The sequence below is a fragment of the Salmo trutta genome, chromosome 10 (genome assembly GCF_901001165.1).
Source record: "Salmo trutta chromosome 10, fSalTru1.1, whole genome shotgun sequence".
Classification (NCBI taxonomy): Eukaryota; Metazoa; Chordata; class Actinopteri; order Salmoniformes; family Salmonidae; genus Salmo; species Salmo trutta.
Genome location: NC_042966.1, coordinates 29,163,200 through 29,190,808, shown reverse-complemented (window position 1 = coordinate 29,190,808; position 27,609 = coordinate 29,163,200). Strand labels below are relative to the sequence as shown.

Sequence of the window (27,609 nt, the reverse complement as noted above, 5' to 3'; positions counted from 1 at the left end):
GGCTATATACATAGCTCCAATTTTGATTTGTATCACATAATATGCAGCAGAATATTATCTATGGCCTTACTGTGTGAGGATGATGCAATAGTAGGATTGATTTGATTCATGTTTTGAAATAAGTTCACATGTACAATGACATAACTAAACACTTAAAATATTCTACTGTATTCTTAGATTAGAACGAGAATGCTGCAATTGTATGATTGATTTGAAATCATATAATGCCATGGGATCCTCTATCTTTCTCAGACATTCTTGCTTCATCCAACTCCTTTTAAAAGTCACCTTGGAATAGTCCTCCAGACATTCCAGTCTCTGACACAGCCAAGTTGCATTCCAAATGGCATCCTATTCCCTGTATAGTGCACACTACTTTTGACTAGGGCTTTGACCAGAGCCCTATGGGTCCTGGTCAAAAGTAGTGCACTTTAAATGGAATAGGGTGCCATTTGGGACAGAGACCAAGTAATACTGTCACTATTGTTCCAAAAAGGAACTTCCCGTGAGCCTGTTTAAAAAGTAAGACATTTCACAGCAGACGCTATTATCAACCAGGAAATGGCATCATCATGCAGTCGTCATTCAACCCTGCACCTTAGATGCTGCTGCCCTATATACATAGACATGGAATCACTGGCCACTTTAATAATGGAACACTGGTCACTTTATTAATGTTTACATACTGTTTTACTCATTTCACATGTACTGTATATACTGTATTCTATTCTACTGTATTTTAGTCAATTACACTCCGACATTGCTTGTCCTAATATTTATATATTTCTTAATTCCATTCTTTTACTTTTAGATTTGTGTGTATTGTTATGAATTGTTAGATACTACTGCACTGTTGGAGCTAGGAACACAAGCATTTCACTACACCTGCAATAACATCTGCTAAATATGTGTATATGACCAATAACATTTGATTCTCTTAAACTCCACCAGACCGTAGAAGATATTCCCACTGTGCCTGCATCCCAAATAGCACCCTATTCCCTACATAGTGCACTACTTTTGACCAGCGCTCATTGGGTCCTGGTCAAAATGTGTGCACTCGTTAGGGAACAGGGTGCCCTTTGGGATTCGGCCACAGTCCAATGGGAATGTCTTCTGTGGTCTGGTTTGTCTGTCAGATATAGACTGATACAGTTCTCATAGAGAGCTTTGGATCTTTGGTATTTCTAGATAACGAGACACAGGTGAGTAGGTCTCTGGGTTTATTTTAAACTCGAGTCTGTCTGTGTGTCTGTCTGTGTTGTAACGTGATCTTGGTCTGTGTACAGCATTTCTCTGTGTTTCCAATGTAATCTTGTCTGTAGCCTCGAATTTCCCGTCTTTCACATTTCCATCACTAGGGAAAGTTAGGATAATTGTAGGTATACATAATATTTCGGAAACAATTCATATTTTCCACATGAGTGTTAGTTTATATATTTGTGTTTGACTGTAATCCTGTTGTCTGTACGTCTGAGTCTATTTGTCTTCTTGTTGTGTTTCAGCTGGTGTTCCATGAGCCGAGGGGCTAATTGTTTGGCTGGATGTCTCTGTGTGTCTGTGTTTGAGGCTATGTTTGACTGTACTGTTATTGTGTTGCAGCTGGTGTTCGAGGCGCTCCACAGCCAGGAGCCAAGGGGCTATGTTGTTGGTTGGATCATTGCCATCAGCCTACTGGTGGGAATACTCATCTTCCTACTGCTGGCTGTGCTGCTCTGGAAGGTAACACACATGCACGCACGCACACACACACGTACACACACAAACACACATTGTCTTCTGCATTACAGCGAATAGTATGGACTATACTTGGTTATTGCGTTGTTATTGGGAGGTGTTTTGTCCCTCATATTGTTTTAGACTATAGCCTAGAACACCTCCCCTCTAACTGGCAAAAACACACCCTCATGGTGCTCTAGTCTACACTGTAGCCTCCAACTCTGGTTGACCTGTATCCAGGTCAAAACGTTGACCACAACTCCAAATTCTAACACAAAGTAATCAAGGCTAGGGTCATTAAGGACTGTACCCTGTCATTTACTAATTTGACACATTTTTCCTATGATAATTATCATAATTATCTCTAATCTACATAATTAGCTTTCCTCACCACTTAATGGCACTATCTTTAATTGCTGTAGTTTGTGTCATGGTAATGTATAATGTAGGGCTCTCCAACCCTGTTCCTGGAGAGCTACCCTCCTGTTGGTTTTCACTCCAACCCAGTTCCTGGAGAGCTACCCTCCTATAGGTTTTCACTCCAACCCTGTTCCTGGAGAACTACTCTCCTGTAGGTTTTCACTCCAACCCTGTTCCTGGAGAGCTACCCTCCTGTTGGTTTTCACTCCAACCCTGTTCCTGGAGAGCTACCCTCCTGTAGGTTTTCTCTCCAATCCTGTTCCTGGAGAGCTACCCTCCTGTAGGTTTTCACTCCAACCCTGTTCCTGGAGAGCTACCCTCCTGTTGGTTTTCACTCCAACTCTGTTCCTGGAGAGCTACCCTCCTGTTGGTTTTCACTCTAACCCTGTTCCTGGAGAGCTACCCTCCTGTAGGTTTTCACTCCAACCCAGTTCCTGGAGAGCTACCCTCCTGTAGGTTTTCACTCCAACCCAGTTCCTGGAGAGCTACCCTCCTGTTGGTTTTCACTCCAACCCAGTTCCTGGAGAGCTACCCTCCTGTAGGTTTTCACTCCAACCCAGTTCCTGGAGAGCTACCCTCCTGTTGGTTTTCACTCCAACCCAGTTCCTGGAGAGTTACCCTCCTGTAGGTTTTCACTCCAACCCCAGTTGTAACTAACCTGATTCAGTTTATCAACCCGCTAATTATTAGAATCAGGGGCGCTAGATTAGGGTTGGAGCAAAAACCTACATGACTGTAGCTCTCCAGGAACAGGGTTGGAGAGCCCTGGTATAATGTCGCCATCATTGGCTAATGTCATTTGACATATTGTCAGAGGAACATGTTTTCCCCGTGCTAATACGTAAGCTCGTTAAACAACAAGCTACATTAGGCAATTTGTATAGAGCCTCTTGGTTTGTCTGTGGCAGTGCTACATTTCTTCTGAAAAAGACAGTCAGCACTTGCAAATAAAGTAAGACTTTGAATTATTATCAGCTGTCACAATGAACACATTTCAGCCATCAAGCCTTTGTCAGTGCTATGTTGTCCAGAGATTGGTTCACACAGAGTCCAGTTGTGAAGTGCTGCTTCTCTTGGATTAGAGTGGCATGCAGTCAGTCACAGGGGAGGTGCTCTTGGCCAGTCTTTAACAACCATCCCAGGAACAAAACACGGAACTCACTATAATTTACACCAACCATACATACCACACACGCGCACACACACAGTCAAGCAGACACACACACCATACTACACACATGAAAGAAAGAAAGATCTCAGAAGGGGAAATGGCAATCACACTGATGTCCAGACAAGAAGCCCCCCCCCTCTTAATTCTCTTCACACAAAACTCCTATTCTTTTCCTCTTTTCCTACTCCCTTATTTTTTTTCCACTGGGAATACCATGACTAAACCCTGGAATGTTGGTCCTGGGGGGTGTGTGTGTGTGTGTGTGTGAGAAACACCAGCCGTCCCCCCTCCCTTAGCCCAGGTCCTTGCACCCTGCCAAAATAAACCCCTCTTACAAGCGCCATGTCCACTATTTCCCCTTTTCTAGAAATTCCTGAGAGGCAGAGGTGTCCCAAATGGCTCCCTATATAGTGCCCCACTTTTGACCAGGGTCCATAGGGAATCCCATAGGGCTCTGGTCAGAAGTAGTGCAATACTGTATGTACATATGTAAGATCTTAATATGATCACTCTTTTGTTGCTGAGAATTTTCCTGCCAGCAGGAAATGCAAACTTGTAGTGTATTCAAGGTTCAAAAAAGGCTTCTAAAGTTTGTAATATCCACAAATTGTATCAACCCCTAAAAAAATGTCCATTAATTATAATCCACATAATAATTCAGTTTCATGTTGCTACAGGATTATTTTTCTGCTGTAGCAAACTGGCTCAAATTAAGATCCTACATCTGTCGGAAATAGGGTGCCATTTGAGACGCAGCCTAGAGGTCTGTATCAATAAACGGTCTGGTCAAACGGAGATAAATGAATGAAATCAATGCGAGAGAGACAAGACAACATACCATACCATAATGACAGTACCACACACAATCAGCACATCATCAAATAAAACATTTAGAATAGTAGAAACTACATAAAACAATATAAAAAATGAGAAGCACAAGGAAGACACCACAACAGCAGTGCCCGGAAGCTCACTTTGAGCTTCTAATGGAGCAAAGGGCCTCAACAGTGCATCTCCAACAAGGGAAGCCTGGTCTTCATTCAGTGTGGTTCTATCCTGGTGGCCAGTGTAATAGAGACTGGTAAATCTTAACAGGTCAAATATCTGGCCGTAGGTCCACCTCACTGGCAACTGCTCCTTCCCATTGGCCCTTAGAACAACTGACTACGATGGCTCCTGGAGTGGTCTAGCGGTCTAAGCCACTGCCTCAGGGATGCATGCACCAGTGCAAGCGAGGGTTTGAATCCAACCCACTGCTAGCACACCCTCTCCTCCTACCTTTACTGTCAGTCTTTCACTGTCCTACAGTATATAATACTGTACATACAAACAATGTGAAACCGCTGACCCTAAGAACAACTGACATGAGTCAAACATCTGGCCATAGGTCCATCTCACTCCCTAACCTTTGCACCTGAGATTCTAGCAACTGTTGATTGTTGATGCCCATATGAGCAGAGATAATGGAATAGAGACGTGTAAATCTTAACAGGTTAAACATCTGGCCACTACACCTCACCACTGACCCTGAGCTAACAACAAGTGGTTTTATTCTCTCCCCCTCTCCTTGTCATCCTCCTCTCCTTCCCCCTTTCCCAGATGGGTTTCTTCCGCCGGCGCTACCGGGAAATCATCGAGGCCGAGAAAAACAGGAAGGACAGTGACGAGAGCTGGGATTGGGTGGAAAAGAACCACTGAGAGACAGAGAAGCCAATGAGAGCGCAGGAATTGGGGATTGGGTCAATGGAGGATCCAATGAGCTGGGGGCTTTCACCACAGCCAGCCAATCAGGACTAAGGGCCCTTCAATCTTCCATATGTGGAAGAGAAAAAAATATTCTCCGGATTTTTCGGAGGGAGAATTGACATTTTGGTGGGTGGGGGACTGGGGATTGAGGAAACGAACGAACAGACATCTGAGGTGATGGTTGGTGTGGCTTGCTAGGGTCGTATTCATTAGGACCCTAATTCAGTGCAACAGAAAATGGAAATTAGCGTTTCTTATTTGACAAGCCCAATGAGTCTTTTCCTGTTTGTTTTCTTCCGTTTGGTGCCAAATGAAAACAACACTCGCAATAGAATTGAATTAGTCACTATGGAGCTTATGGAGGTAACTTCCTGACAGTCAAATCTATGGAGGTAACTCCCTGCCAACAGAAAATAACAGAATGGAACTGTTAAAGAAAGAAGGGGCCTCTTCAGAAGGCTGTAACATAGATATAAATGTATCGTGCAGAACAGAAATGATTGTCATATATCCGAATAGGGAATTGCATCAGCTCTATTCATTCTATTTCTATCTGCAACGTTCAGAGTGTTTCACGTCCCTGAATTCACCCAAGGAGATTGATGTCCTGTGACAGGAAGTGGAAATGACACGGAAATGACAGATATTATCAGACAAGACCATGAAAACCCTCAGGGCTCTGTTTTAATAGAAGCAAAAATTTATTTTTATACATATTAAAGCCATATTGTATTAAATTGGGGCTTCGAGAAAGGGTTGGTTGGGGTTTTTGAAGTCTAATGTAAGCATATCTATATGTTTTTCTTTAAAGCACTGATGTCCGAGTTGATAAGAAGAGTTGATGCTATGTTTCCAAAGTTTATCCTTTCGTTTTGAGGCCAAAGAAAATCTATAGTATAGTATGAGTATAGTATATAATTCTGTACTGTTTCCTGCTCACGAATATCTCTTGAATATCTCACACATATCCTTTTCCCTTAGATAGCTATATGGGCAACCAGCCAAAGTAAGTCCTATGAAAGCCCATAGAAATATAACTATTAGAGTGGACATTCCCATTCAAGTCAACATTCTATTTATATGTGTAGACCTTCCATTCACCATAAACAGAGCTGTATTTTTGGCACACATCAAAGTTGTCATTGTCATGAAGAAATGCTGATAACCAAGCAAGAGTTCTAATAAGTTTTTAATTGATTGTATATGTAATGCTTTTCCAGACCCTCAAAGCGCTTTATTTAGTAAAGAGGAAACTCACCTCATCAACTACCAAGTAACCCATGGTCCAGATGCAGACATCACCAACACCACTGTAGCTAGAGCATTTTATTTACAGTTAGGGCTCTATTCAGTCTGTATGACTGAAGAGTTACAGATTGCGCGCTAGAAATGTAAAGCCAAGATGCCGTGTTTACCGTGAATGCCGTGTTTACCGTGAATGCCGTGTTTACCGTGAATGCGGTGAATGCCGTCTCCGCTAAACGAGGAAACATTGCCTTTACATTTCAATCACGCTGTAACGCGGAACTTCCGTGATACAGATTGAATAGAGCCCTTAATTTGCCACATTTCACAAAGTGTGGTCTTTTCAGACTGAAAGTTTAAAATGTGAGTAAGGCAGAAGAGACAGTGGATAGAGGAGTGAATAGATGGCATAAACAGATATACTCATCATTTTTAGCTCAAAAAAGCATTCCACTTGTCGCCACTAAGTTAATAATCTTTCCAGTGTTGTGTGCCAGAGGAGAAGGTCCATCAATTAGATGATAGTCTGGAAAATTTCACAAATCATGGTATTTAAAAAAATATATATAATATTCAACTGTATCCTATCAGGTTTACATTATACCTTTAAATTGCCATTATACCTATGTAACTACACAGAAAGAACTGTATAAACAACATTGTAGTTACGGTAGTGATAGAGTATTGGCATAGGGCTATGCATTAGATGCAAATTAGAACATTTTGGTTTAAAGTTAAAATGTTAAATGTAAATGTAAAATGTGTGGCTGGATGTGGGTAAAACTAATATTTTGAAGCTACAAGAAATGTTGTAAAGAAGAAGTGGAATATAGGCTACATTCTTTGAGAATCAAGTGTCAAAAGCTGTTTTGGCAAAGAGCGATCACTCAGGTATCCACATGATCAATCACAAGCATAGCCTGTTTGGAAAAGTTTTTCAATTTCAGTAAACATGTTTTTATGATCCTCAATGTAGGATCTTATGTTGATTATAATGCCAAACATGACAATGACTAAATAGAAATTGGCTATACAGCACAAACAGGTCTGGGACCAGGCTAGAGCGATACCAAACCTTACAGGATGTTTTACTCTACATTGCCGGAAGAACACAGCCGAGATCCAAACTGAATTGTTCCGTTTCACTAGTGTTTCAGTTCATGTTTACCACAGTTTTACAATAGTGAAGCTGAATAATTCAGTTTAAATCGAGGCTAGGATGAATATCCGAGATCAGAGTAAACTATACCTACCTACAGTTGAAGTGGGAAGTTTACATACACTTAGGTTGGAGTCATTAAAACTTGTTTTTCAAATACTCCACAGATTTCTTGTTAACAAACTATAGTTTTAGCAAGTCGGTTAGGACATCTACTTTGTGCATGACAAGTAATTTTTCCAACAATGGTTTACAGACAGATTATTTCACATATAATTCACTGTATCACAATTCCAGTGGGTCAGAAGTTTACTTACACTAAGTTGACTGTGCCTTTAAATAGCTTGGAAAATTCCCAAAAATGATGTCATGGCTTTAGAAGCTTCTGATAGGCTAATTGACATCATTTTAGTCAATTTGAGGTGTACCTGTGGATGTATTTCAAGGCCTACCTTCAAACTCAGTGCCTCTTTGCTTGACATCATGGGAAAATCAAAAGAAATCAGCCAAGACCTCAGAAAAAAATTGTAGACCTCCACAAGGCTGGTTCATCCTTGGGAGCAATTTCCAAATGCCTGAAGGTACCATGTTCATCTGTACAAACAATAGTACGCAAGTATAAACACCATGGGACCACGCAGCCGTCATACCGCTCAGGAAAGAGACACATTCTGTCTTCTAGAGATGAACATACTTTAGTGCAAAAAGTGCAAATTAATCCCAGAACAACAGCAAAGGACCTTGGGAAGATGCTGGAGGAAACGGGTACAAAAGTATCTATATCCACAGTAAAACGAGTCCTATATCGACATAACCTGAAAGGCAGCTCAGCAAGGATGAAGCCACTGTTTCAAAACCTCCATAAAAAAACCAGACTATGGTTTGCAACTGCACATGGGGACAAAGATCGTACTTTTTGGAGAAATGTCCTCTGATCTGATGAAACAAAAATAGAACTGTTTGGCCATAATGACCATCGTTATGTTTGGAGGAAAAAGGGGGATGCTTGCAAGCCGAAGAACACCATCCCAACCATGAAGCACGGGGGTGGCAGCATCATGGTGTGGGGATGCTTTGCTGCAGGAGGGACTGGTGCACTTCACAAAATAGATGGCATCATGAGGATGTAAAATTATATGGATATATTGAAGCAACATCTCAAGACAACAGTCAGGAAGTTAAAGCTTAGTCGCAAATGGGTCTTCCAAATGGACAATGACCCCAAGCATACTTCCAAAGTTGTGGCAAAATGGCTTAAGGACAATAAAGTCAAGGTATTGGAGTGGCCATTACAAAGCCCTGACCTCCATCCTATAGAAAATGTGTGGGCAGAACTGAAAAAGCATGTGCGAGCAAGGAGGCCAACAAACCTGACTCAGTTACACCAGCTCTGTCCGGAGGAATGGGCCAAAATTCACCCAACTTGTTGTGGGAAGGTTGTGGAAGGCTACCCAAAACGTTTGACCCAAGTTAAACAATTGAAAGGAAATGCTACCAAATACTAATTGAGTGTATGTAAACTTCTGACCCACTGGGAATATGATGAAAGAAATACAAGCTGAAATAAATCATTCTCTCTACTATTATTCTGACATTTCACATTCTTAAAATAAAGTGGTGATCCTAACTGACCTAAAACAGGAATTTTTACTAGGATTGAAAAACGGAGTTTAAATGTATTTGGCTAAGGTGTATGTAAACTTCCGACTTCAACTGTACCTACACCCATTCCATTAATAGAGGCCCAGGGCATTTAATACCTACCTACACCCATTAATAGAGGCCCCGGGGGGGTTTTAGTACCTACCTACACCCATTAATAGAGGCCCAGGGCATTTAATACCTACCTACACCCATTAGTAGAGGCCTAGGGCATTTAGTACCTACCTACACCCATTAGTAGAGGCCCAGGGCATTTAGTACCTACCTACACCCATTAGTAGAGGCCCAGGGCATTTAGTACCTACCTACACCCATTAGTAGAGGCCCAGGGCATTTAGTACCTGTGTGTGGATGTGAGATGTTTTAAAAGCGCACACCTGTCAATCTAAAAGGGTTGAAAAGTTTCTGAATGTGCAATCCCAAATGTTGCATGTGCTAGGCAGGGGCGCAACTTTGGTTTTAGAAGTGGGGGGGGACAGAATTTGTTTTATTTTATCCAGTCGGATAAACACTCCAAACAGCCTACCTGACCGCTCGGAGGCGTCCGCATGGTCCTAAAGCACACCATTGCCTCGTTTTGAATCACGCTCCAATTATAAAACTGGGGGGACAAAAATGCAATTTCCCCAGTGAAAGTTGCGCCCCTGGTGCTAGGTATAAAAATATGTGGCGAATACACTGAGTGTACAAAACATTAGGAACAACTTCCTAATATTGAGTTGCACCCCTTTCTGCCCTCAGAACAGCCTCAATTCGTAGGGGCATGGCCTACAAGGTGTCGAAAGGGTTCCACACGGATGCTTGCCCATGTAGACCATTCTTGATACACACAGGAAACTGTTGAGCGTGAAAATCCCAGCAGCTTTGCAGTTCTTGACCCAACATGGTGCGCCTGGCACATACTACCATAGCCTGTTCAAAGGCACTTAAATATTTTGTCTTGCCCATTCATCCTCAGAATGACATACATACACAATTCATGTCTCAATTGTCTCGAGGCTTAAAAGTCCGTCTTTAACCGGACTCCTCCCCTTCATCTACATTGATTGAAGTGGATCAAGTGACATCAATAAGGGTTCATAGCTTTCACCTGGTCACCTGGTCACCTGGTCAGTCTATGTTATGTTTTTATATACACTCAGTGTATATAAAAACAGCCTTTGGAGGTTCAGAGGCTTTTGTGTGATAATGAAATTAGGTAAGAAGTGTCTCGCATAGCGTCTCTCTAAGGGCTCTATTCAATTTGTATCGCTGAAGTGTTACAGATTGCGCGCTAGAATTTTAAAGGAAATTTCCTATTGAGCTGTCATCTGCAGCGTTTACCGTGAATCCGGTCTCCACTAACGTGGGAACATTGCCTTTAAATTTGAATCATCTGTAACGATGAACTTCCGCGATACGGATTGAATAGAGCCCTAAGTTATGTAGAGCTTTTTGAAAGCTGAATTGTGTGGTGTTCCTTTACAAGACTAAAAGGCTGAGACACTTTACTGTGCTTACTATGATGGCATAGTCTTTATCAATCATGCTGCATTGATCTCTGATTGATTGGTTAGAAATACACCCTATATTTTAATGTCACCCATTAATTTCACTGGCATGGCAAGTACTGTACACATTCACCATCTCCTCTGCACCTGATATAGTTATCTATGGAAACTTGACATGTTTTTTTGTATTTTAACTGTGATGGTTTCGTTCTTTATTTGTGTATTGTTTCCCCTTTATCACACCATAGGTATTTGGATTTTGTTTAAGATATACTACTGTCACTGAATTATCATTTGTATAAAAGTTTTGCTCTACATGTTTGATGTTTAAACTCATGTTCAAGCTGTATATTTATCTGTTGATACATTTTAGATTAAAACGAATTTTTCTCTTTTTTTATCAAGAAATGTTCTCCCAGTTTGACATTGTTATTGCGGTTTGCGTTTTTGCGGTGTATGGTACCCTCTTGTGGCAGACCGATGGTGCTTTTCGCACAGTAAAAATTAGAAGGGGAAAATGTCATCTGATACTGGTTGCCATGAAACACATATCAAGCACAGGGCTTCTCGCTCAGCTGCGTCTAAATAATGAATGTGAGATGAAACAACTAGACTACAGCACCATGCTGCAACAGTTGCAGACAGAGCTGTCATCCTCACAGGTAAATTCAGCATTTAATTTATTGAAAGCTTTCATCTTCACTTATTAAGAAAATGAAAGACTTTGAAGGTCTGCTTACAAAGTATTTAGTTAAAGGTAGACAGCAATATGAGGTAGAAAGTGTTATATTTGCTCCTTGTATAATGACAAATCAGGGTGTAGGTTTAACTACTGTTAATGAACATATACTTCAGCTAGAAAACTACATGTTTAGCCATGCAAGGCATTCTTCAACCACCTTCATCCGCATAGCCTGCTGGATAACGTAGTCTTAATGTTATTAACACATAAAGTAAACAGCATATTGGGTCAATTAACCCCAACTAGGAGAGTTGAAGCGCAAGGCTCAACTTCTCTGCTGTTTTGTTCCGGTGGCTACCACGCTATAACAGCGTGAAGTTAACCCGTGCAGATACTAGAGTCTAGACTGAGAGGGCATCGAAAAGTCTTGCATCTCACTCATCGCAATATCTGCGGCGCTGCTCGTGGCAACGTCATTTCGCTGGGTGTACCTTTAACATATTGTAACGAAACAGCAGGGAGCAAGTCTCGAACCCTCAACCTTCTAGCCCGAAGTCCAGCGCGCTATCGATTGTGCCCCAAAAGCGTGCTCGAGTGGCGGAGTCGATACCCGGGGTTATAAACCCAGGGTCGTTACAATATGTTTAGAAGTTGTTTTTAAGGAGACCTACTGTAGTTACCAATGTTAAAAACACCTGAAAATACAAACTAATCAACATGATGGGCTATCTGTATAATTTGTCAATTCAACTTAATATAACATTACTAACTTCCTGGCCATCACTCCTGCAGTACCAGTGTCCAGGTATGGCATCTCTCCTGGACCAGGCTAGCCTGATAAAGACAGCTGCTATAGAGAAGGTGGTGGCCCCCATCGCAGTCCACCTGGTCCACTTGGTCCTGCTGTGTGAGAGGGCAGAGGAGCTGGAGGGACCAGAGCAGTTCACCCAGCTAGAGGGAGAAGCACAGGCTGTGGCCAGAGCCACCAAGAACATGGCCATCGTTGCCTACAGGTGGTGGGACCCTGCATTCCAATTCACTCTATCCTTTCTCTTAAAGTGTGTACTGCTTCCCTTGCGTATATATATTTAAAAAACAAAGGACAGGTAGTCTATAATAAATATGGTTGAAGCCTCTTATAAAATATAATATACAGTAATAGTATTATTTGCTAGATTTATCATTTTAGGTTTTACTGTGTTCCCCAAATTTACAAGAGAGGTATATTCTCTTGCTTCTACCTGGACTGGCTTCCTCTGGTCTAGCATGACAGACATTTGTTGACTCCATCTGTTATTGCAAAACAGGAAGAATGTCTTATAGTCATCTGAGCAGGAATTGGTTAATTGAAGCCAGACTTTATTTTCTAAACTTAACAACATGCAAAGTTTGTCATGAACATCACATAGTAAAAAATATGAATACCATACAGAACTGTGAGTGCCCTGAGTAATAACAACAAGCCTGGAATCCAAACTGATATGCTCCATTTTACCAGAGCCTTTTATTGCATATAGAAATAGATGGCTCTGCTGCTGGCTCATATCCGTTTGGTTTCCAGGCTAAATAACAACATCAATAAATGAAAACCAGGCTGTTTTCTTTCTCTTGCCTCTTTTCCAAGACGTTCAGAAGCCACAGATGATGAGGTAATGAGGACAGAGATGTCATCCCTAGTGGAGCCGATGACTGTGTCTGGACAGCATGTCCTCCTGGCAGCCCAGAAACTCAGTATCCAGCCCAGCCTTGCCGAGCACAGAGAGGAGCTTATCACTGCAACACAGAATGTTCTGCTAAGAGTGGTCAAAGTACAGTAACATTAGCCTATGTAGTGACACTTTAAGTAAAGTCTGCAGGTACAATCCTGGCCAAAAGTTTTGAGAATGACACAAATATTAATTTTCACAAAGTCTGCTGCCTCAGTTTGGATGATGGCAGTTTACATATACTCCAGAATGTTATGAAGAGTGATCAGATGAATTGCAATTAATTACAAAGTCCCTCTTTGCCATGCAAATGAACTGAATCCCCCCAAAACATTTACACTGCATTTCAGCCCTGCCACAAAAGGACCAGCTGACATCATGTCAGTGATTCTCTCGTTAACACAGGTGTGAGTGTTGATGAGGACAAGGCTGGAGATCACTCTGTCATGCTGATTGAGTTCGAATAACAGACTGGAAGCTTCAAAAGGAGGGTGGTGCTTAGAATCATTGTTCTTCCTCTGTCAACCATGGTTACCTGCAAGGAAACACGTGCCGTCATCATTGATTTGCACAAAAAGGGCTTCACAGGCAAGGATATTGCTGCCAGTAAGATTGCACCTAAATCAACCATTTATCGGATCATCAAGAACTTCAAGTAGAGTGGTTCAATTGTTGTGAAGAAGGCTTCAGGGCGCCCAAGAAAGTCCAGCAAGCGCCAGCACCGTCTCCTAAAGTTAATTCAGCTGCGGGATCGGGGCACCACCAGTACAGAGCTTGCTCAGGAATGGCAGCAGGTAGGTGTGAGTGCATCTGCACGCACAGTGAGGTGAAGACTTTTGAGGGATGGCCTGGTGTCAAGAAGAGCAGCAAAGAAGCCACTTCTCTCCAGGAAAAACATCAGGGACAGACTGATATTCTGCAAAAGGTACAGGGATTGGACTGCTGAGGACTGGGGTAAAGTCATTTTCTCTGATGAATCCCCTTTCCGATTGTTTGGGGCATCCGGAAAAAAGCTTGTCCGGAGAAGACAAGGTGAGCGCTACCATCAGTTCTGTGTCATGCCAACAGTAAAGCATCCTGAGACCATTCATGTGTGGAGTTGCTTCTCAGCCAAGGGAGTGGGCTCACTCACAATTTTGCCTAAGAACACAGCCATGAATAAAGAATGGTACCAACACATCCTCCGAGAGAAACTTCTCCCAACCATCCAGGAACAGTTTGGTGATGAACAATGCCTTTTCCAGCATGATGGAGCACCTTGCCATAAGGTTTTATTTATTTTATTTTATTTTTATTTCACCTTTATTTAACCAGGTAGGCAAGTTGAGAACAAGTTCTCATTTACAATTGCGACCTGGCCAAGATAAAGCAAAGCAGTTCGACAACATACAAAAACACAGAGTTACACATGGAGTAAAACAACATACAATCAATGATGCAGTAGAAAAAAATAAGACTATATACAATGTGAGCAAATGATGTGAGATAATGGAGGTAAAGGCAAAAAAATGCCATGGTGGCAGAGTAAATAAAGTATGGCAAGAAAAACACTGGAAAGGTAGATTTGTAGTTTGAAGAAAGTTAAAAGTTAAAATATAAATAATATGGTGCAAAGGAGCAAAATAAATAAAATAAATAAATACAGTAGGGGAAAAGGTAGTAGTTTGGGCTCAATTAAAGATGGGCTATGTACAGGTGCAGAGATCTGTGAGCTGCTCTGACAGCTGGTGCTTAAAGCTAGTGAGGGAGATAAGTGTTTCCAGTTTTAGAGATTTTTGTAGTTCGTTCCAGTCATTGGCAGCTGAGAACTGGAAGGAGAGACGACCAAAGGAGGAGTTGGCTTTAGGGGTGACCAGAGAGATATACCTGCTGGAGCGCGTGCTACAGGTGGGTGCTGCTATGGTGACCAGTGAGCGGAGATAAGGGGGACTTTACCTAGCAGGGTCTTGTAGATGACCTGGAGCCAATGTGTTTGGCGACGATTATGAAGTGAAGGCCAGCCAACGAGAGCATACAGGTCGCAGTGGTGGGTTGTATATGGGGCTTTGGTGACAAAACGGATGGCACTGTGATAGACTGCATCCAGCTTGTTGAGTAGGGTATTGGAGGCTATTTTGTAAATGACATCGCCGAAGTCGAGGATTGGTAGGATGGTCAGTTTTACGAGGGTATGTTTGGCAGCATGAGTGAAGGATGCTTTGTTGCGAAATAGGAAGCCAATTCTAGATTTCACTTTGGATTGGAGATGATTGATGTGAGTCTGGAAGGAGAGTTTACAGTCTAACCAGACACCTAGGTATTTGTAGTTGTCCACAAATTCTAAGTTAGAACCGTCCAGAGAAGTTATGCTGGATGGGCGGGCAGGTGCAGGCAGCGATCGGTTGAAGAGCATGCATTTAGTTTTACTTGTGTTTAGGAGCAGTTGGAGACCACGGAAGAGAGTTGAATGGCATTGAAGCTCGTCTGGAGGGTTGTTAACACAGTGTCCAAAGAAGGGCCAGAAGTATACAGAATGGTGTCGTCTGCGTAGAGGTGGATCAGAGATTCACCAGCAGCAAGAGCGACATCATTTATGTATACAGAGAAAAGAGTTGGCCCAAGAATTGAACCCTGTGGTACCCCCATAGAGACTGCCAGAGGTCCAGACAGTAGGCCCTCCGATTTGACACACTGAACTCTGTCAGAGAAGTAGTTGGTGAACCAGGCGACGCAATCGTTTGAGAAACCAAGGCTACTAAGTCTGCCGATGAGGATGTGGTGATTAACAGAGTCAAAAGCTTTGGCCAGGTCAATGAATACGGCAGCACAGTAATGTTTCTTATCGATGGCGGTTACGATGTCGTTTAGGACCATGAGCGTGGCTGAGGTGCACCCATGACCAGCTCTGAAACCAGATTGCATAGCGGAGAGGGTGCGGTGGGATTCAAAATAGTCGGTAATCTGTTTGTTGACTTGGCTTTCGAAGACCTTAGAAAGGCAGGGTAGGATGGATATAGGTCTGTAGCAATTTGGGTCAAGAGTGTCACCTCCTTTGAAGAGGGGGATGACAGCAGCTGCTTTCCAATCTATGGGAATCTCAGACGACACGAAAGAGAGGTTGAACAGGCTAGTAATAGGGGTTGCAATAATTTCGGCAGATAATTTTAGAAAGAAAGGGTCCAGATTGTCAAGCCCAGCTGATTTGTAGGGGTCCAGATTTTGCAGCTCTTTCAGAACATCAGCTGAATGGATTTGGGAGAAGGAGAAATGGGGGAGGCTTGGGCGAGTAGCTGTGGGGGGTGCAGTGCTGTTGAATGCAGTAGGGGTAGTTAGGTGGAAAGCATGGCCAGCCGTAGAAAAATGCTTATTGAAATTCTCAATTATAGTGGGCTTATCGGTGGTGACAGAGTTTCCTATCCTCAGTGCAGTGGGCAGTTGGGAGGAAGTGTTCTTATTCTCCATGGACTTTACAATGTCCCAGAACTTTTTAGAGTTGGAGTTGCACGAAGCAAATTTCTGTTTGAAAAAGCTAGCCTTGGCGTTTCTAACTGCCTGTGTGTATTGGTTTCTAACTTCCCTAAAAAGTTGCATATCGCGGGGGCAGTTCGATGCTAATGCAGAACGCCACAGGATATTTTTGTGTTGGTTAAGGGCAGTCAGGTCTGGGGAGAACCAAGGGCTATATCTGTTCCTGGTTCTAAATTTCTTGAAAGGGGCATGCTTATTTAAGATGGAGAGGTAAAAGGTAAAAGTGATAACTAAGTGGCTCGGGGAACAAAACATCGATATTTTGGGTCCATGGTCAGGAAACTCCCCAGACCTTAATTCCATTGAGAACTTGTGGTCAATCCTCAAGAGGCGGGTGGACAAACAAAAACCCACAAATTCTGACAAACTCCAAGCATTGATTATGCAAGAATGGGCTGCCATCAGTCAGGATGTGGCCCAGAATTTAATTGACAGCATGCCAGGGCAGATTGCAGAGGTCTTGAAAAAGAAGGGTCAACACTGCAAATATTGACTCTGCATCAACTTCATGTAATTGTCAATGAAAGCCTTTGACACTTATGAAATGCTTGTAATTATACTTCAGTATTCCGTAGTAACATCTGATGAAAATATCTAAAGACACTGAAGCAGCAAACTTTGTGAAAATTAATATTTGTGTCATTCTCAAAACTTTTGGCCACGACTGTATACTGCGTTATGGTGAAGTTATAAGAATTGTTATGACTTGTCATTGTAAGACTTGTGATGAGCATGAGTGAACCCATTATAATGTGTTATAATCATTAACTGTTCTTCGTATATACAAACGTATGAATATTAAACAGCATACAGTGTCTGTTTCCAGGTTGGTTCACATAGTCGTAGAACAACATATGTAATTGGAAAAATAACTATCTGAAAAATATGTGGAGAGTGTTCAAGAAAACCCTTTATAACCCTATAAAGCATGTTGTATAACATTATCATATTCATTACAAAATGTAATATTATTCAAGTAAACCCTCCAAAAATCATAATTATCGATTATTTATATTCCTATGTCATCTAGATACTTTCAGTGGAAGATGATGCAACAGTGAGAAAGATCGTAGTGGCTGCAGACTGGGTGTTGGACTGCCTATCCTCTCTAGCTTCCTCCCTGGACATCCTGTCTCTACTGAAGGCCTTCCATCGGTTCACTGAGGCCCTGGTTCTCCTGAACAACCTGGTAGTGGAGCGGGCTGAAGCCCTGCAGGTAAGGGGAAGGAACGTGCTCAACTCTTAACCTGGTCAAGCAGACTGATCGTTTCACTTCAATTGTCAATTGAAACAGAGTATGAGCTATCGTGAGATCAGGCTACTCAACTCCATCCTCTTATGTAAAAATAGCCAGATCTTCGAGTGGACTTGACCCTGTAACAAACGTGTCCAGAACTTGATAGAGAACTGCAGTCATCATAGCACTGTCAAGATTCTGGATTTGCTGCATCAGTGAAAAACAGATACTCTGTAAATGCTGGTTCAGGTTATCATCATCAGGATTCTCTGGAAGCTTTACAAGCCTGGACATTTCTGACCAGAGATGTAGGACATGTGTTTGCAATCAACAGTCTGTAACAATGAAAAAAAGAGGACCAGCTGAGCACTCACTCAATGTATCTGTAGTTGCAATTGAAGTCTTTGTTTATCTTCTATTTTCCTACAGGATCCTAGGCAGACGGAGCACTTGCACAACTCTTTGGACTCCTTGAGGAAATGCATCTCTATGCTTCACACGGCTATGGTCACCACTATCAAACACCCAACCAGTGAGCAGGCCCAAGTCGCCAAAACGTACATTCTGGACAAGGTGAAAAGCACTGTGAAAGACATTGTAACTACACTCGAGAGTGATTGCCGTAGAGGTGGTGTTGCCTTAGGTCCGTGTGGGTACTACATTGACAGGCGTGATGGTTTGATAAGGCTCCTGGCCAGTTCTTCCTCCTCTTCCTCGATCAGTAACGTTGACAGCCTCTTAAGAGATCTTGTGTTCCACTGCATGGTGGTGGCCAACTCCTCACAAAGGGAGCTTCAGCACTGTGTGGTGGATCATTGCCGACATGTCCTACATCTCTGGTCAGAAATGTCCAGGCCTGTAAAGCTTCCAGAGAATCCTGATGATAGTAACCTGAACCAGCATTTACAGAGTATCTGTTTTTCACTGATGCAGCAAATCCAGAATCTTGACAGTGCTATGATGACTGCAGTTCTCTATCAAGTTCTGGACACGTTTGTTACAGGGTCAAGTCCACTCGAAGATCTGGTGAATATGGTTGGACAAGTCTTGGAGAATGATTCAGTTGAAGAGTTGCCGGTAGATCCAGTTTCTATCCATGTATTGCTCATGGATCTTCTCTCACAGGCTGATAGGATGATTCAGGTTGCAAGTTTCATCTCGGCTTTCGCCACGGATTCTAAGAGTCTAGAAAATGTGGAGAACTCAAGGGCTTGCCTGACGCGTCTGAAGGCTGAGATCGAACCTCTCGCACTGGAGTTGGATAAAGACGGATCAGACTTAGAGAACTGCTTTGAGGCCGTGCAGAAACTCCATGATCTGTGTGAGAGATGGGAAGAGGAGACCGGTCAGCTGCAGGATGCTCTTTGTGACATCATCGATGTTAGAGAATTCACTAGCTTGGCAGTTGACGAGATGGCTAACGACCAGTGTGGATGCGACGCAGCGTATAAAGCCCAGAACCACAAACTGTTCAGAAAGCATGCTGATGACCTTATCTCCCACACAAAACAGGTGGCGCACTCTGTTAGAAGACACGTAGACAAGAGTGACAACCCCATCTACCGCAATGGGCTCCTAGTTCTGTTGAAACAGGTTGAAGCGTCACAGGCCAAAGTGGTCGGATCTGTCAGAGACATGTGCTCTGGTTCCAGTCTTGATGTGAATCTATACTCTGTCTTTTCAGATCACACATTTGTGGTGATCCAGCACTTTAGAGTGTTAAGAGAAGGGCTGGATGGACAGCAACATCCACACCTCCTCAGTCCACTGCGAGAGGATGCACGCCAGAGCATAGTCTCATCCTCAGTCCAAGCAACCAATCAGGTTCAAGGATCAGCTATGGATCAGGAAATAAGAGACATTGGCCTTCAGTTTCCTGTTCTAGATGTTTCAGAAAGGGATTCACCAGTTGAATGTAAAGTTGAGTTCTCAGAAAAAGAAATTAGAGAGCCTATGATGGCAGACAATGACTTCAATGATGATTTAAAGTGGCCAGCTGTTTCAGGTGAAGCGAATCCAATCCCAAAGCCTCTTGATTTCGACCTTTTGCCCCTCTTGTATGAGGTTGTGACTGTGACTAAAGAAAAAGATGTAACGGTCCTCAGCAAAGCCTGTACAGGAGTTCTCAAGCTTTCAAATTGTTACGCTCAGGCTGCGAAAGAAGCTTCAACTATTGTTGACGCTGTCGATAGTCAGACATTGGATATCTTCAGATCAGAGTTAGTGGCCCTGACGCCTCAGTTAGTCCAGACAGCTCAGGAGACTGTGATGAGCTTAGCTATGAGCACGGACAGTCTCTACAAACACAGTTTACTGTTCTCTGACCTGATCAACAACATCAGGAAAGTCCTCTTACCAGCTGCTGGAACCTGGTACCACGCCGTTTATTCAATGTTTCAAGGTCGTCCACGAAACATGGCCGCCACTGCTATTTCTCAGGAACTCAGCAAAGTCATGAGTTTGTGTGCCGATGTGGTACAGCTGTTGACGTCGTCTGATATAACGCCACCAAGTGACTGTCAGGAGAGCTTTACAGTTTTGCACAGCAAGCTGAACAAAGCCCATAACAACACAAGACAGCTGACAGAACTTAATAGCTCATCAACATCAGGTCAGGCAGATCAACTTGAGGGGCCTTGTATTCTGTGGGCACTGTCAGTCCAAGTTTTACTGAATTCTTTGGATAAGATTTTAGGAACAAGGGAAACGTTGATGAGACAGTTGACCCCTCAGAAAAGGTTGGCAGCCATGTCCGAGAACTCACTGCGAATCCAAGAGGCAGCGAGACTGACTAGCGTGAATTGTAAAAGCGCCTACAAAGTGAAAACATTGACACAACTTCAGGAGGAATTAAAGGCTCTCACTGAGGAATACTTACAGGTAGCTGAAGACCTCTGCATTGTATCTCTCTCAGGCGTCCTCCAGTTTGCCAGGTCAGAACTTCTACAAAGACAGCTTCTGATTAAAATGAGGGTGCTATCCGGCCACTTGAACAAAGCAAATAAGGACTATGCAACCGCAATTCAAAACGTCGTAAACATTGCTTATACGGCTTCCAAGCACCACAAAGATGATAAGACATCCAAGGAGGCCCAAGAAACATTTGAGACTGCTGCAGAGTTGCTTTTCGAGAACGCCAAAGCTGCTACCAAGAGCGTTGAAGACTGTTTCAACTACATTCGCAACCCTCGTGCCCGGATTAACCTGAAGTCCATCAACGATCATCTGTCCTTCCAGATCTCGGATATAGTGAGCCGAGCCAGGCTGGTAGTGGAGACCCACTGTATCTTCAACACTCTCAGTCTGGAGATCCAGATACAGTGCTGGTCGGCCAAGGCTCGCTTTTTAGCCGAGGAGATCTATAAAGTGGATGGGCTAAGCCAGGAGGCTAAGGAACACGTCAAGGTAGAGTTAACTTAGCGCTTTGTTGTTTAAGGTCCCCTTGTTTTCATTATTTTAAAGCGCACACTGTAACACTTTGAGATTGTTATACAAATAAAATGTTATAAAATGCATGTGTTATTATTATGAAGGTTGGTCTGCAGGGTGGAACACCAGGAGATTCCAAAGAAGGGATGACTGAGAGCAATCTTTCTCCTACTCTGAAGAAGCTTGAATACCAACCAGACATTGCACTCTGGCAGACAACCAATCCAGAGAATATAAATACTACAGAACAAAATTCCAGTATCTGTGGTGCAACGCCCAAATATGAACCTGCGATGGCAACAAAACAAAATGTGAGTATTGAATAGCTGATACTTTAAATATTTTAACTACATAGATACAAGATCTACTTTTGTATTGTACGGTATTTGTGCTTTTTCTGTGGGAATTATATTTACATTATATAGAGTATATACAGTTGAAGTCGGAAATTACATACACTTAGGTTGGAGTGATTAAAACTCGTTTTTCAACCACTCCACAAACTTCTTGTTAACAAACTATAGTTTTGGCAAGTCGGTTAGGACATCTACTTTGTGCATGACACAAGTAATTTTTCCAACAATTGTTGACAGACAGATTATTTCACTTATAATTCACTGTATCACAATTCCAGTGGGTCAGAAGTTTACATACACTAAGTTGACTGTGCCTTTAAACAGCTTGGAAAATTCCCGAAAATTATGTCATGGCGTTAGAAGCTTCTGATAGGCTAATTGACATCATTTGAGTCAATTGGAGGTATACTTGTGGATGTATTTCAAGGCCTACCTTCAAACTCAGTACTTCTTTGCTTGACATCATGGGAAAATCAAAAGAAATCAGCCAAGACCTCAGAAAACAAATTGAAGACCTCCACAAGTCTGGTTCATCCTTGGGAGCAATTTCCAAACGTCTGAAGGTACCACGTTCATCTGTACAAACAATAGTACGCAAGTATAAACACCAAGGGACCACGCAGCCGTCATACCGCTTAGGAAGGAGACGCGTTCTGTCTCCTAGAAATGAACGTACTTTGGTGCGAAAAGTGCAAATCAATTCCAGAACAACAGCAAAGGACCTTGTGAAGATGCTGGAGGAAACAGGTACAAAAGTATCTATATCCACAGTAAAACAAGTCCTATATCGACATAACCTGAAAGGCAGCTCAGCAAGGAAGAAGTCACTGCTCCAAAACCACCATAAAAAAAACAGCCTACATGGGGACAAAGATCGTACTTTTTGGAGAAATGTCCTCTAGTCTGATGGAACAAAAATAGAACTGTTTGGCCATAATGACCATGTTTGGAGTGGTTTGGGTGGCAGCATCATGTTGTGGGGGTGCTTTGCTGCAGGAGGGACAAAATAGATGGCATCATGAGGATGGAAAATGATGTTGATATATTGAGGCAACATCTCAAGACATCAGTCAGGAAGTTCAAGCTTGGTCATAAATGGGTCTTCCAAATGGACAATGACCCCAAGCATACTTCCAAAGTTGTGGCCAAATGGCTTAAGGACAACAAAATCAAGGTATTAGAGTGGCCATCACAAAGCCCTGATCTCAATCCTATAGAAAATGTGTGGGCAGAACTGAAAAAGCGTGTGCGAGCAAGGAGGCCTACAAACCTGACTCAGTTACACCAGCTCTGTCAGGAGGAATGGGCCAAAATTCACCTAAATTATTGTGGGAAGCTTGTGAAAGGCTACCCGAAACATTTGACCCAAGTTAAACAATTGAAAGGCAATGCTACCAAATACTAATTGAGTGTATGTAAACTTCTGACCCACTGGGAATATGATGAAAGAAATAAAATATGATATAAATCATTCTCTCTACTATTATTCTGACATTTCACATTCTTAAAGTAAAGTGGTGATCCTAACTGACCTAAGACAGGGCATTTTTACTAGGATTAACTTTCAGGAATTGTGAACAACTGAGTTTAAATGTATTTGGCTAAGGTTTATGTAAATTTCCGACTTCAACTGTACATTAGATTATATATACAGTGCACATTTATTGAAAATAAACATACCTTATTTTCATAAATATTCAGACCCTTTGCTATGAGACTCTAAATTGTGCTCAGGTGCATCCTGTATCCATTGATTATTCCTGAGATGTTTCTACAACTTGATTGGAGTCCACATGTGGTAAATTCAATTGATTGGACATGATTTTGAAAGGCACACACCTGTCTATTTTAGATCCCACAGTTGACAGTGCATGTCAGAGCAAAAACCAAGCCATGAGGTTGAATGAATTGTCGCAGAGCTCCGAGGCAGGATTGTGTCGAGGCACAGATCTGGGGAAGAGTACCAAAAAATGTCTGCAGCATTGAAGGTCCCCAAGAACACAGTGGCCTCCATCGTTCTTAAATGGAAGAAGTTTGGAACCATTAAGACTCTTCCTAGAGCTGGCCGCCCAGCCAAACTGATTAATCGGGGGAGAAGGGCCTTAGTCAGGGAGGTGACCATGAACCCGATAGTCTCTCTGACAGAGCTCCATAGTTCCTCTGTGGAGATGGGAGAACCTTCCAGAAGGACAACCATCTCTGCAGCACTCCACCAATCATGCCTTTATGGTAGAGTAGCCAAACGGAAGCCACTCCTCAGTAAAAGGCACATGACAGCCTGCTTGGACTTTGCCAAAAGGCACCTAAAGGACTCTCCGACCATGAGAAACAAGATTCTCTGGTCTGATGAAACCAAGATTGAACTCTTTGGCCTGAATGCCAAGCGTCACGTCTGGAGGAAACCTGGCACCATCCCCACGGTGAAGCATGGTGTTGGCAACATCATGCTGTGGGGGTGTTTGTCAGCAGCAGGGACTGGGAGACTAGTCAGGATCAAGGGAAAGATGAACGGAGCAAAGTACAGAAAGATCCTTGATGAAAACCTGCTCCAGAGCACTCAGGAACTCCGACTGGGGCGTTAGTTCACCTTCCAACAGGACAACAACCCTAAGCACACAGCCAAGACAAAGCAGGAGTGGCTTTGGGACAAGTCTCTGAATGTCCTTGAGTGGCCCAGCCAGAGCCTGGACTTGAACCTGATCGAACATCTCTGGAGACCTGAAAATAGCTGTGCAGCGACGCTCCCCATCCAACCTGACAGAGCTTGAGAGGATCTGCAGAGAAGAATGGGAGAAACTCCCCAAATAAAGGTGTGCCAAGCTTATCGCGTCATACACAAGACTCAAGGCTGTAATCGCTGCCAAAGGTTACAAAGTACTGCGTAAATGGTTTGAGTACTTATGTAAATGTAATATTTCCTTTTTTTATACATTCAAAAAAAATGTTTTTGCTATGTTATTATGGGGTATTGTGTGTCGATTGATGAGGGGGGAAAAAACGATTTAATTAATTTTAGAATAAGGATGTAAGGTAACAAAATGTGGAAAAAGTAAAGGGTTCTGAATTCTTTCCAAATGCACTATGTATATTCACATCTTTCTTTTCAGGATGCCCCAAGGTCTGCATTCTTCAGAGACACCCTATCCCTGACTTACTACACCCCTTCCCTCACCTACACCACAATCACCCCATCTCTTACCTACACCGCCTTGTTCCTCAAACAAGAGACAGACAGGTGGGACGCTCGGAGCAACCGTATCGTCCAGGTTACCAGGGAGATTGCAGACCAGATCTACCACATGGCCCAGTACCTGAGGAAGAAAGGGCCCATACTGGTAATGGCAATCAATCAATATATTTTTTTTCACACACTCGATAGGTGCAGTGAAATGTGTGGTTTTACAGGGTCAGCCATAGTAGTAAGGCGCCCCTGGAGCAAATTAGGGTTAAGTGCCTTGCTCAGTGGCACGTCGACAGATTTATCACCTTGTCGGCTCAGGTTACTGGCCCACGGTTACTGGTTACGGTTACTGGCCCACGGGCAAGGTGGTTTAATTTATTTATTTTCATGATTGCATATAAAAGACTGTAAAAACACCAGGAAATCTGCTCCAAGTGATTTTAGTTTAACAAATCTGTTCCCAAGTATTCCCAAACATAATAGAGACACAAGATCGTATATAAATGTAATCAAGGTTTGAAATTATTATGTTATAGTGAAATATTATATCTGTTTGGGCTTCTTGCAGTCAATTTGCAGTCTACAAAGGATTTGTAACTATGCTCTAACTGCTAGGCCACCTGACACCAATAATCAATCTGTTTATTGTATTTAGTGCAGTCAGGACGAATTCTGAATGCCTGAATATTTGCTATTTATTTGTCCGGATTAAGCGTTTTCTTAAAGGTATATGGACACCCCTTCAAATGAATGGATTCAACTATTTCAGCTATTTCAGCCACACCGTCATAGGATGCCACCTTTCCAACAAGTCAGTTTTCACATTTCTGCCCTGCTAGAGCTGCCCCGGTCAATTGTGAGTGATGTTATTCTGAAGTGGAAACCTCTAGGAGCAACAGCGGCTCAGCTGCGAAGTGGTAGGCCACATAAGCTCACATAACAGGACTGCCGACTGCTGAAGCGCATTGTGTGCAAAAATTGTCTGTCCTCGGTTGCAACACTCACTATCGAGTTCCAAACTGCCTCTGGAAGCAACGTCAGCACAAGAACTGTTTGTCGGCAGCTTCATGAAATGGGTTTCCATGTCACAGCAGCCGCACACAAGCCTAAGATCACCATGCGCAAAGCCAAGCATTGGCTGGAGTGGTGTAAAGCTCGTCGCCATTGGACTCTGGAGCAGTGAAACGCGTTCTCTGGAGTGATGAATCACACTTCACCATCAGTCAGACGGACGAATCTGGGTTTGGCAGATGCCAGGAGAATGCTACCTGGCCAAATGCATAGTGCCAACTGTGGAGGAGGAATAATGATCTGGGGCTGTTTTTCATGTTTCAGGTTAGGCCCCTTAGTTCCAGTGAAGGGAAATCTTAATGCTGCAGCATACAATGCCATTCTAGATTATTCTGGCTTCCAACTTTGTGGCAACAGTTTGGGGAAGGCCCTTTCCTGTTTCATCATGACAATGCTCCAGTGCACAAAGAGGTCCATACAGAAATGGTTTGTCGAGATCGGTGTGGAAGGACTTGACTGACCTACACTGAGCCCTGACCTCAACCCCATCAAACACCTTTGGGATGAATTGGAACGTCGACTGTGAGCCAGGCCTAATCGCCCAACATCAGTGCCCAACCTCACTAATGCTCTTGTGGCTGAATGGAAGCAAGTCCCTGCAGCAATGTTCCAACATCTAGTGGAAAGGTTTCCCTGAAGAGTGGATGCTGTTATAGCAGCAAAGGAGGGACCAACTCTATATTAATGCCCATGATTTTGGAATGAGATGTTCGACGAGCAAGTGTCCACATACTTTTGGACATGTAGTGTTGATCTATATATCTATATTACAGAGCAAAGATATGTTTGTCAGCACAGCAAAAGGCGTGGTCTCGAATTGCCAATACATCACCCACTTTGTGAAGGTCATATCAAACCACTGTCTGGACAGACAGTGTACTGCTGAACTGTCTCTCAGAGTGGAACAGATTCTCACCATCACCAACCAACTCACTATCATCTCCAGGTAAGCGATCAATCATTCAAATCAATCAATTTAATGTATTTATAAAACACCTTTTACACCAACAGATGTATTGCAATATAGACAACTTATGTAGACGTTACCTTCCCAACAAAAAACAGTTTGCCTTATGGAATAGCAGTCAAAATACCTGAATATAACTTGTATGAGTCCCTCAAGGGTCCATACTTGGTCCCTTCCTATTCTAATTTACATCAATGATCTTTACCTCATTTCCAGTTCTGTATGTTTCATCCTGTTCACTGATAACAATAATGTATTTATATTATACAAACATCCACAGAATCTAATATCCTAAATTAGATCAGAACTAATTCAAGTTACATATATCTATTTCCACAGTGTTAATGCATTGACCCCTGGAAGCAAGTCTTCAGATGAGATCCTTGTGAAGAATGCCCAGAACCTGCTTCAGATAGTTCTGCATGGGGTCAGAGCAGCAGAGACAGCCTGCATCAAGGTAATAACCACTACCGAGAGATGTACAGATTCACTGTGGGAGATGTATACATTCCCTGCCCCATAAATGTATGGATTCCCTGGTAAACCTGTACATTTACAATTGATAGGGAATGTATATATTTCCCGATTTTACACATTTACCATAAGAGATAGCAATCTGCCAAACAGGGATTGAAACAGCCGGAGCCCAACTCAGATGGGGTGGAGGCAGCAGCGCTCTGTTTCCAGTGGAAGAGGAACCTACAAATGCACCGAGCCCAGCAGAACTGTAACTCAGACACGGATGATCTTGGCCTGAGGAGAACCTCCCAGCACAGAGAATCCCCCAGCCTGGCCCCTCCTATACACATACAGAAGCAGGGATTCAAGTGAACGTGCCAAACCCCATGGACTGGACACCAG

At 42.8% G+C, this 27,609-nt stretch overlaps 3 protein-coding genes and 1 long non-coding RNA gene across 4 annotated transcripts in view; 3 read left to right on the top strand and 1 right to left on the bottom strand.

Moving 5' to 3' along the window:
- Window positions 1-7,061, top strand: part of itga9 (integrin, alpha 9) — a 136,914-nt gene extending 129,853 nt beyond the window's left edge. The window contains exons 27-28 of the mRNA XM_029765253.1: window positions 1,603-1,722; window positions 4,910-7,061. Of these exons, the coding sequence (XP_029621113.1) occupies window positions 1,603-1,722; window positions 4,910-5,008 (219 nt within the window). The 3' untranslated portion in view covers window positions 5,009-7,061. The remainder of the gene's footprint in view (window positions 1-1,602; window positions 1,723-4,909) is intronic.
- Window positions 7,062-9,079: 2,018 nt separating this feature from the next.
- Window positions 9,080-10,005, bottom strand: LOC115201541 (uncharacterized). The gene is made up of 3 exons (XR_003879758.1): window positions 9,464-10,005; window positions 9,268-9,423; window positions 9,080-9,224 (listed from the first exon to the last, which is right to left on the bottom strand). It is a non-coding gene; the product is annotated as an uncharacterized LOC115201541 (long non-coding RNA).
- Window positions 10,006-11,199: 1,194 nt separating this feature from the next.
- LOC115200819 (uncharacterized) lies at window positions 11,200-21,499 on the top strand. The gene is made up of 6 exons (XM_029763946.1): window positions 11,200-11,274; window positions 12,087-12,307; window positions 12,919-13,102; window positions 17,538-17,723; window positions 18,174-21,149; window positions 21,278-21,499. Exons 1-6 carry the CDS (start codon window positions 11,212-11,214, stop codon window positions 21,497-21,499), a joined length of 3,852 nt encoding a protein of 1,283 aa, XP_029619806.1. The 5' UTR covers window positions 11,200-11,211.
- Window positions 21,500-24,602: 3,103 nt separating this feature from the next.
- LOC115200818 (vinculin-like) lies at window positions 24,603-27,579 on the top strand. Its single transcript, XM_029763945.1, has 4 exons — window positions 24,603-24,864; window positions 26,555-26,727; window positions 27,088-27,205; window positions 27,376-27,579. The coding sequence occupies exons 1-4, from the start codon at window positions 24,604-24,606 to the stop codon at window positions 27,577-27,579; spliced, it is 756 nt and encodes a 251-aa protein (XP_029619805.1). The 5' UTR covers window position 24,603.
- The last annotated feature ends 30 nt before the right edge of the window (window positions 27,580-27,609 follow it).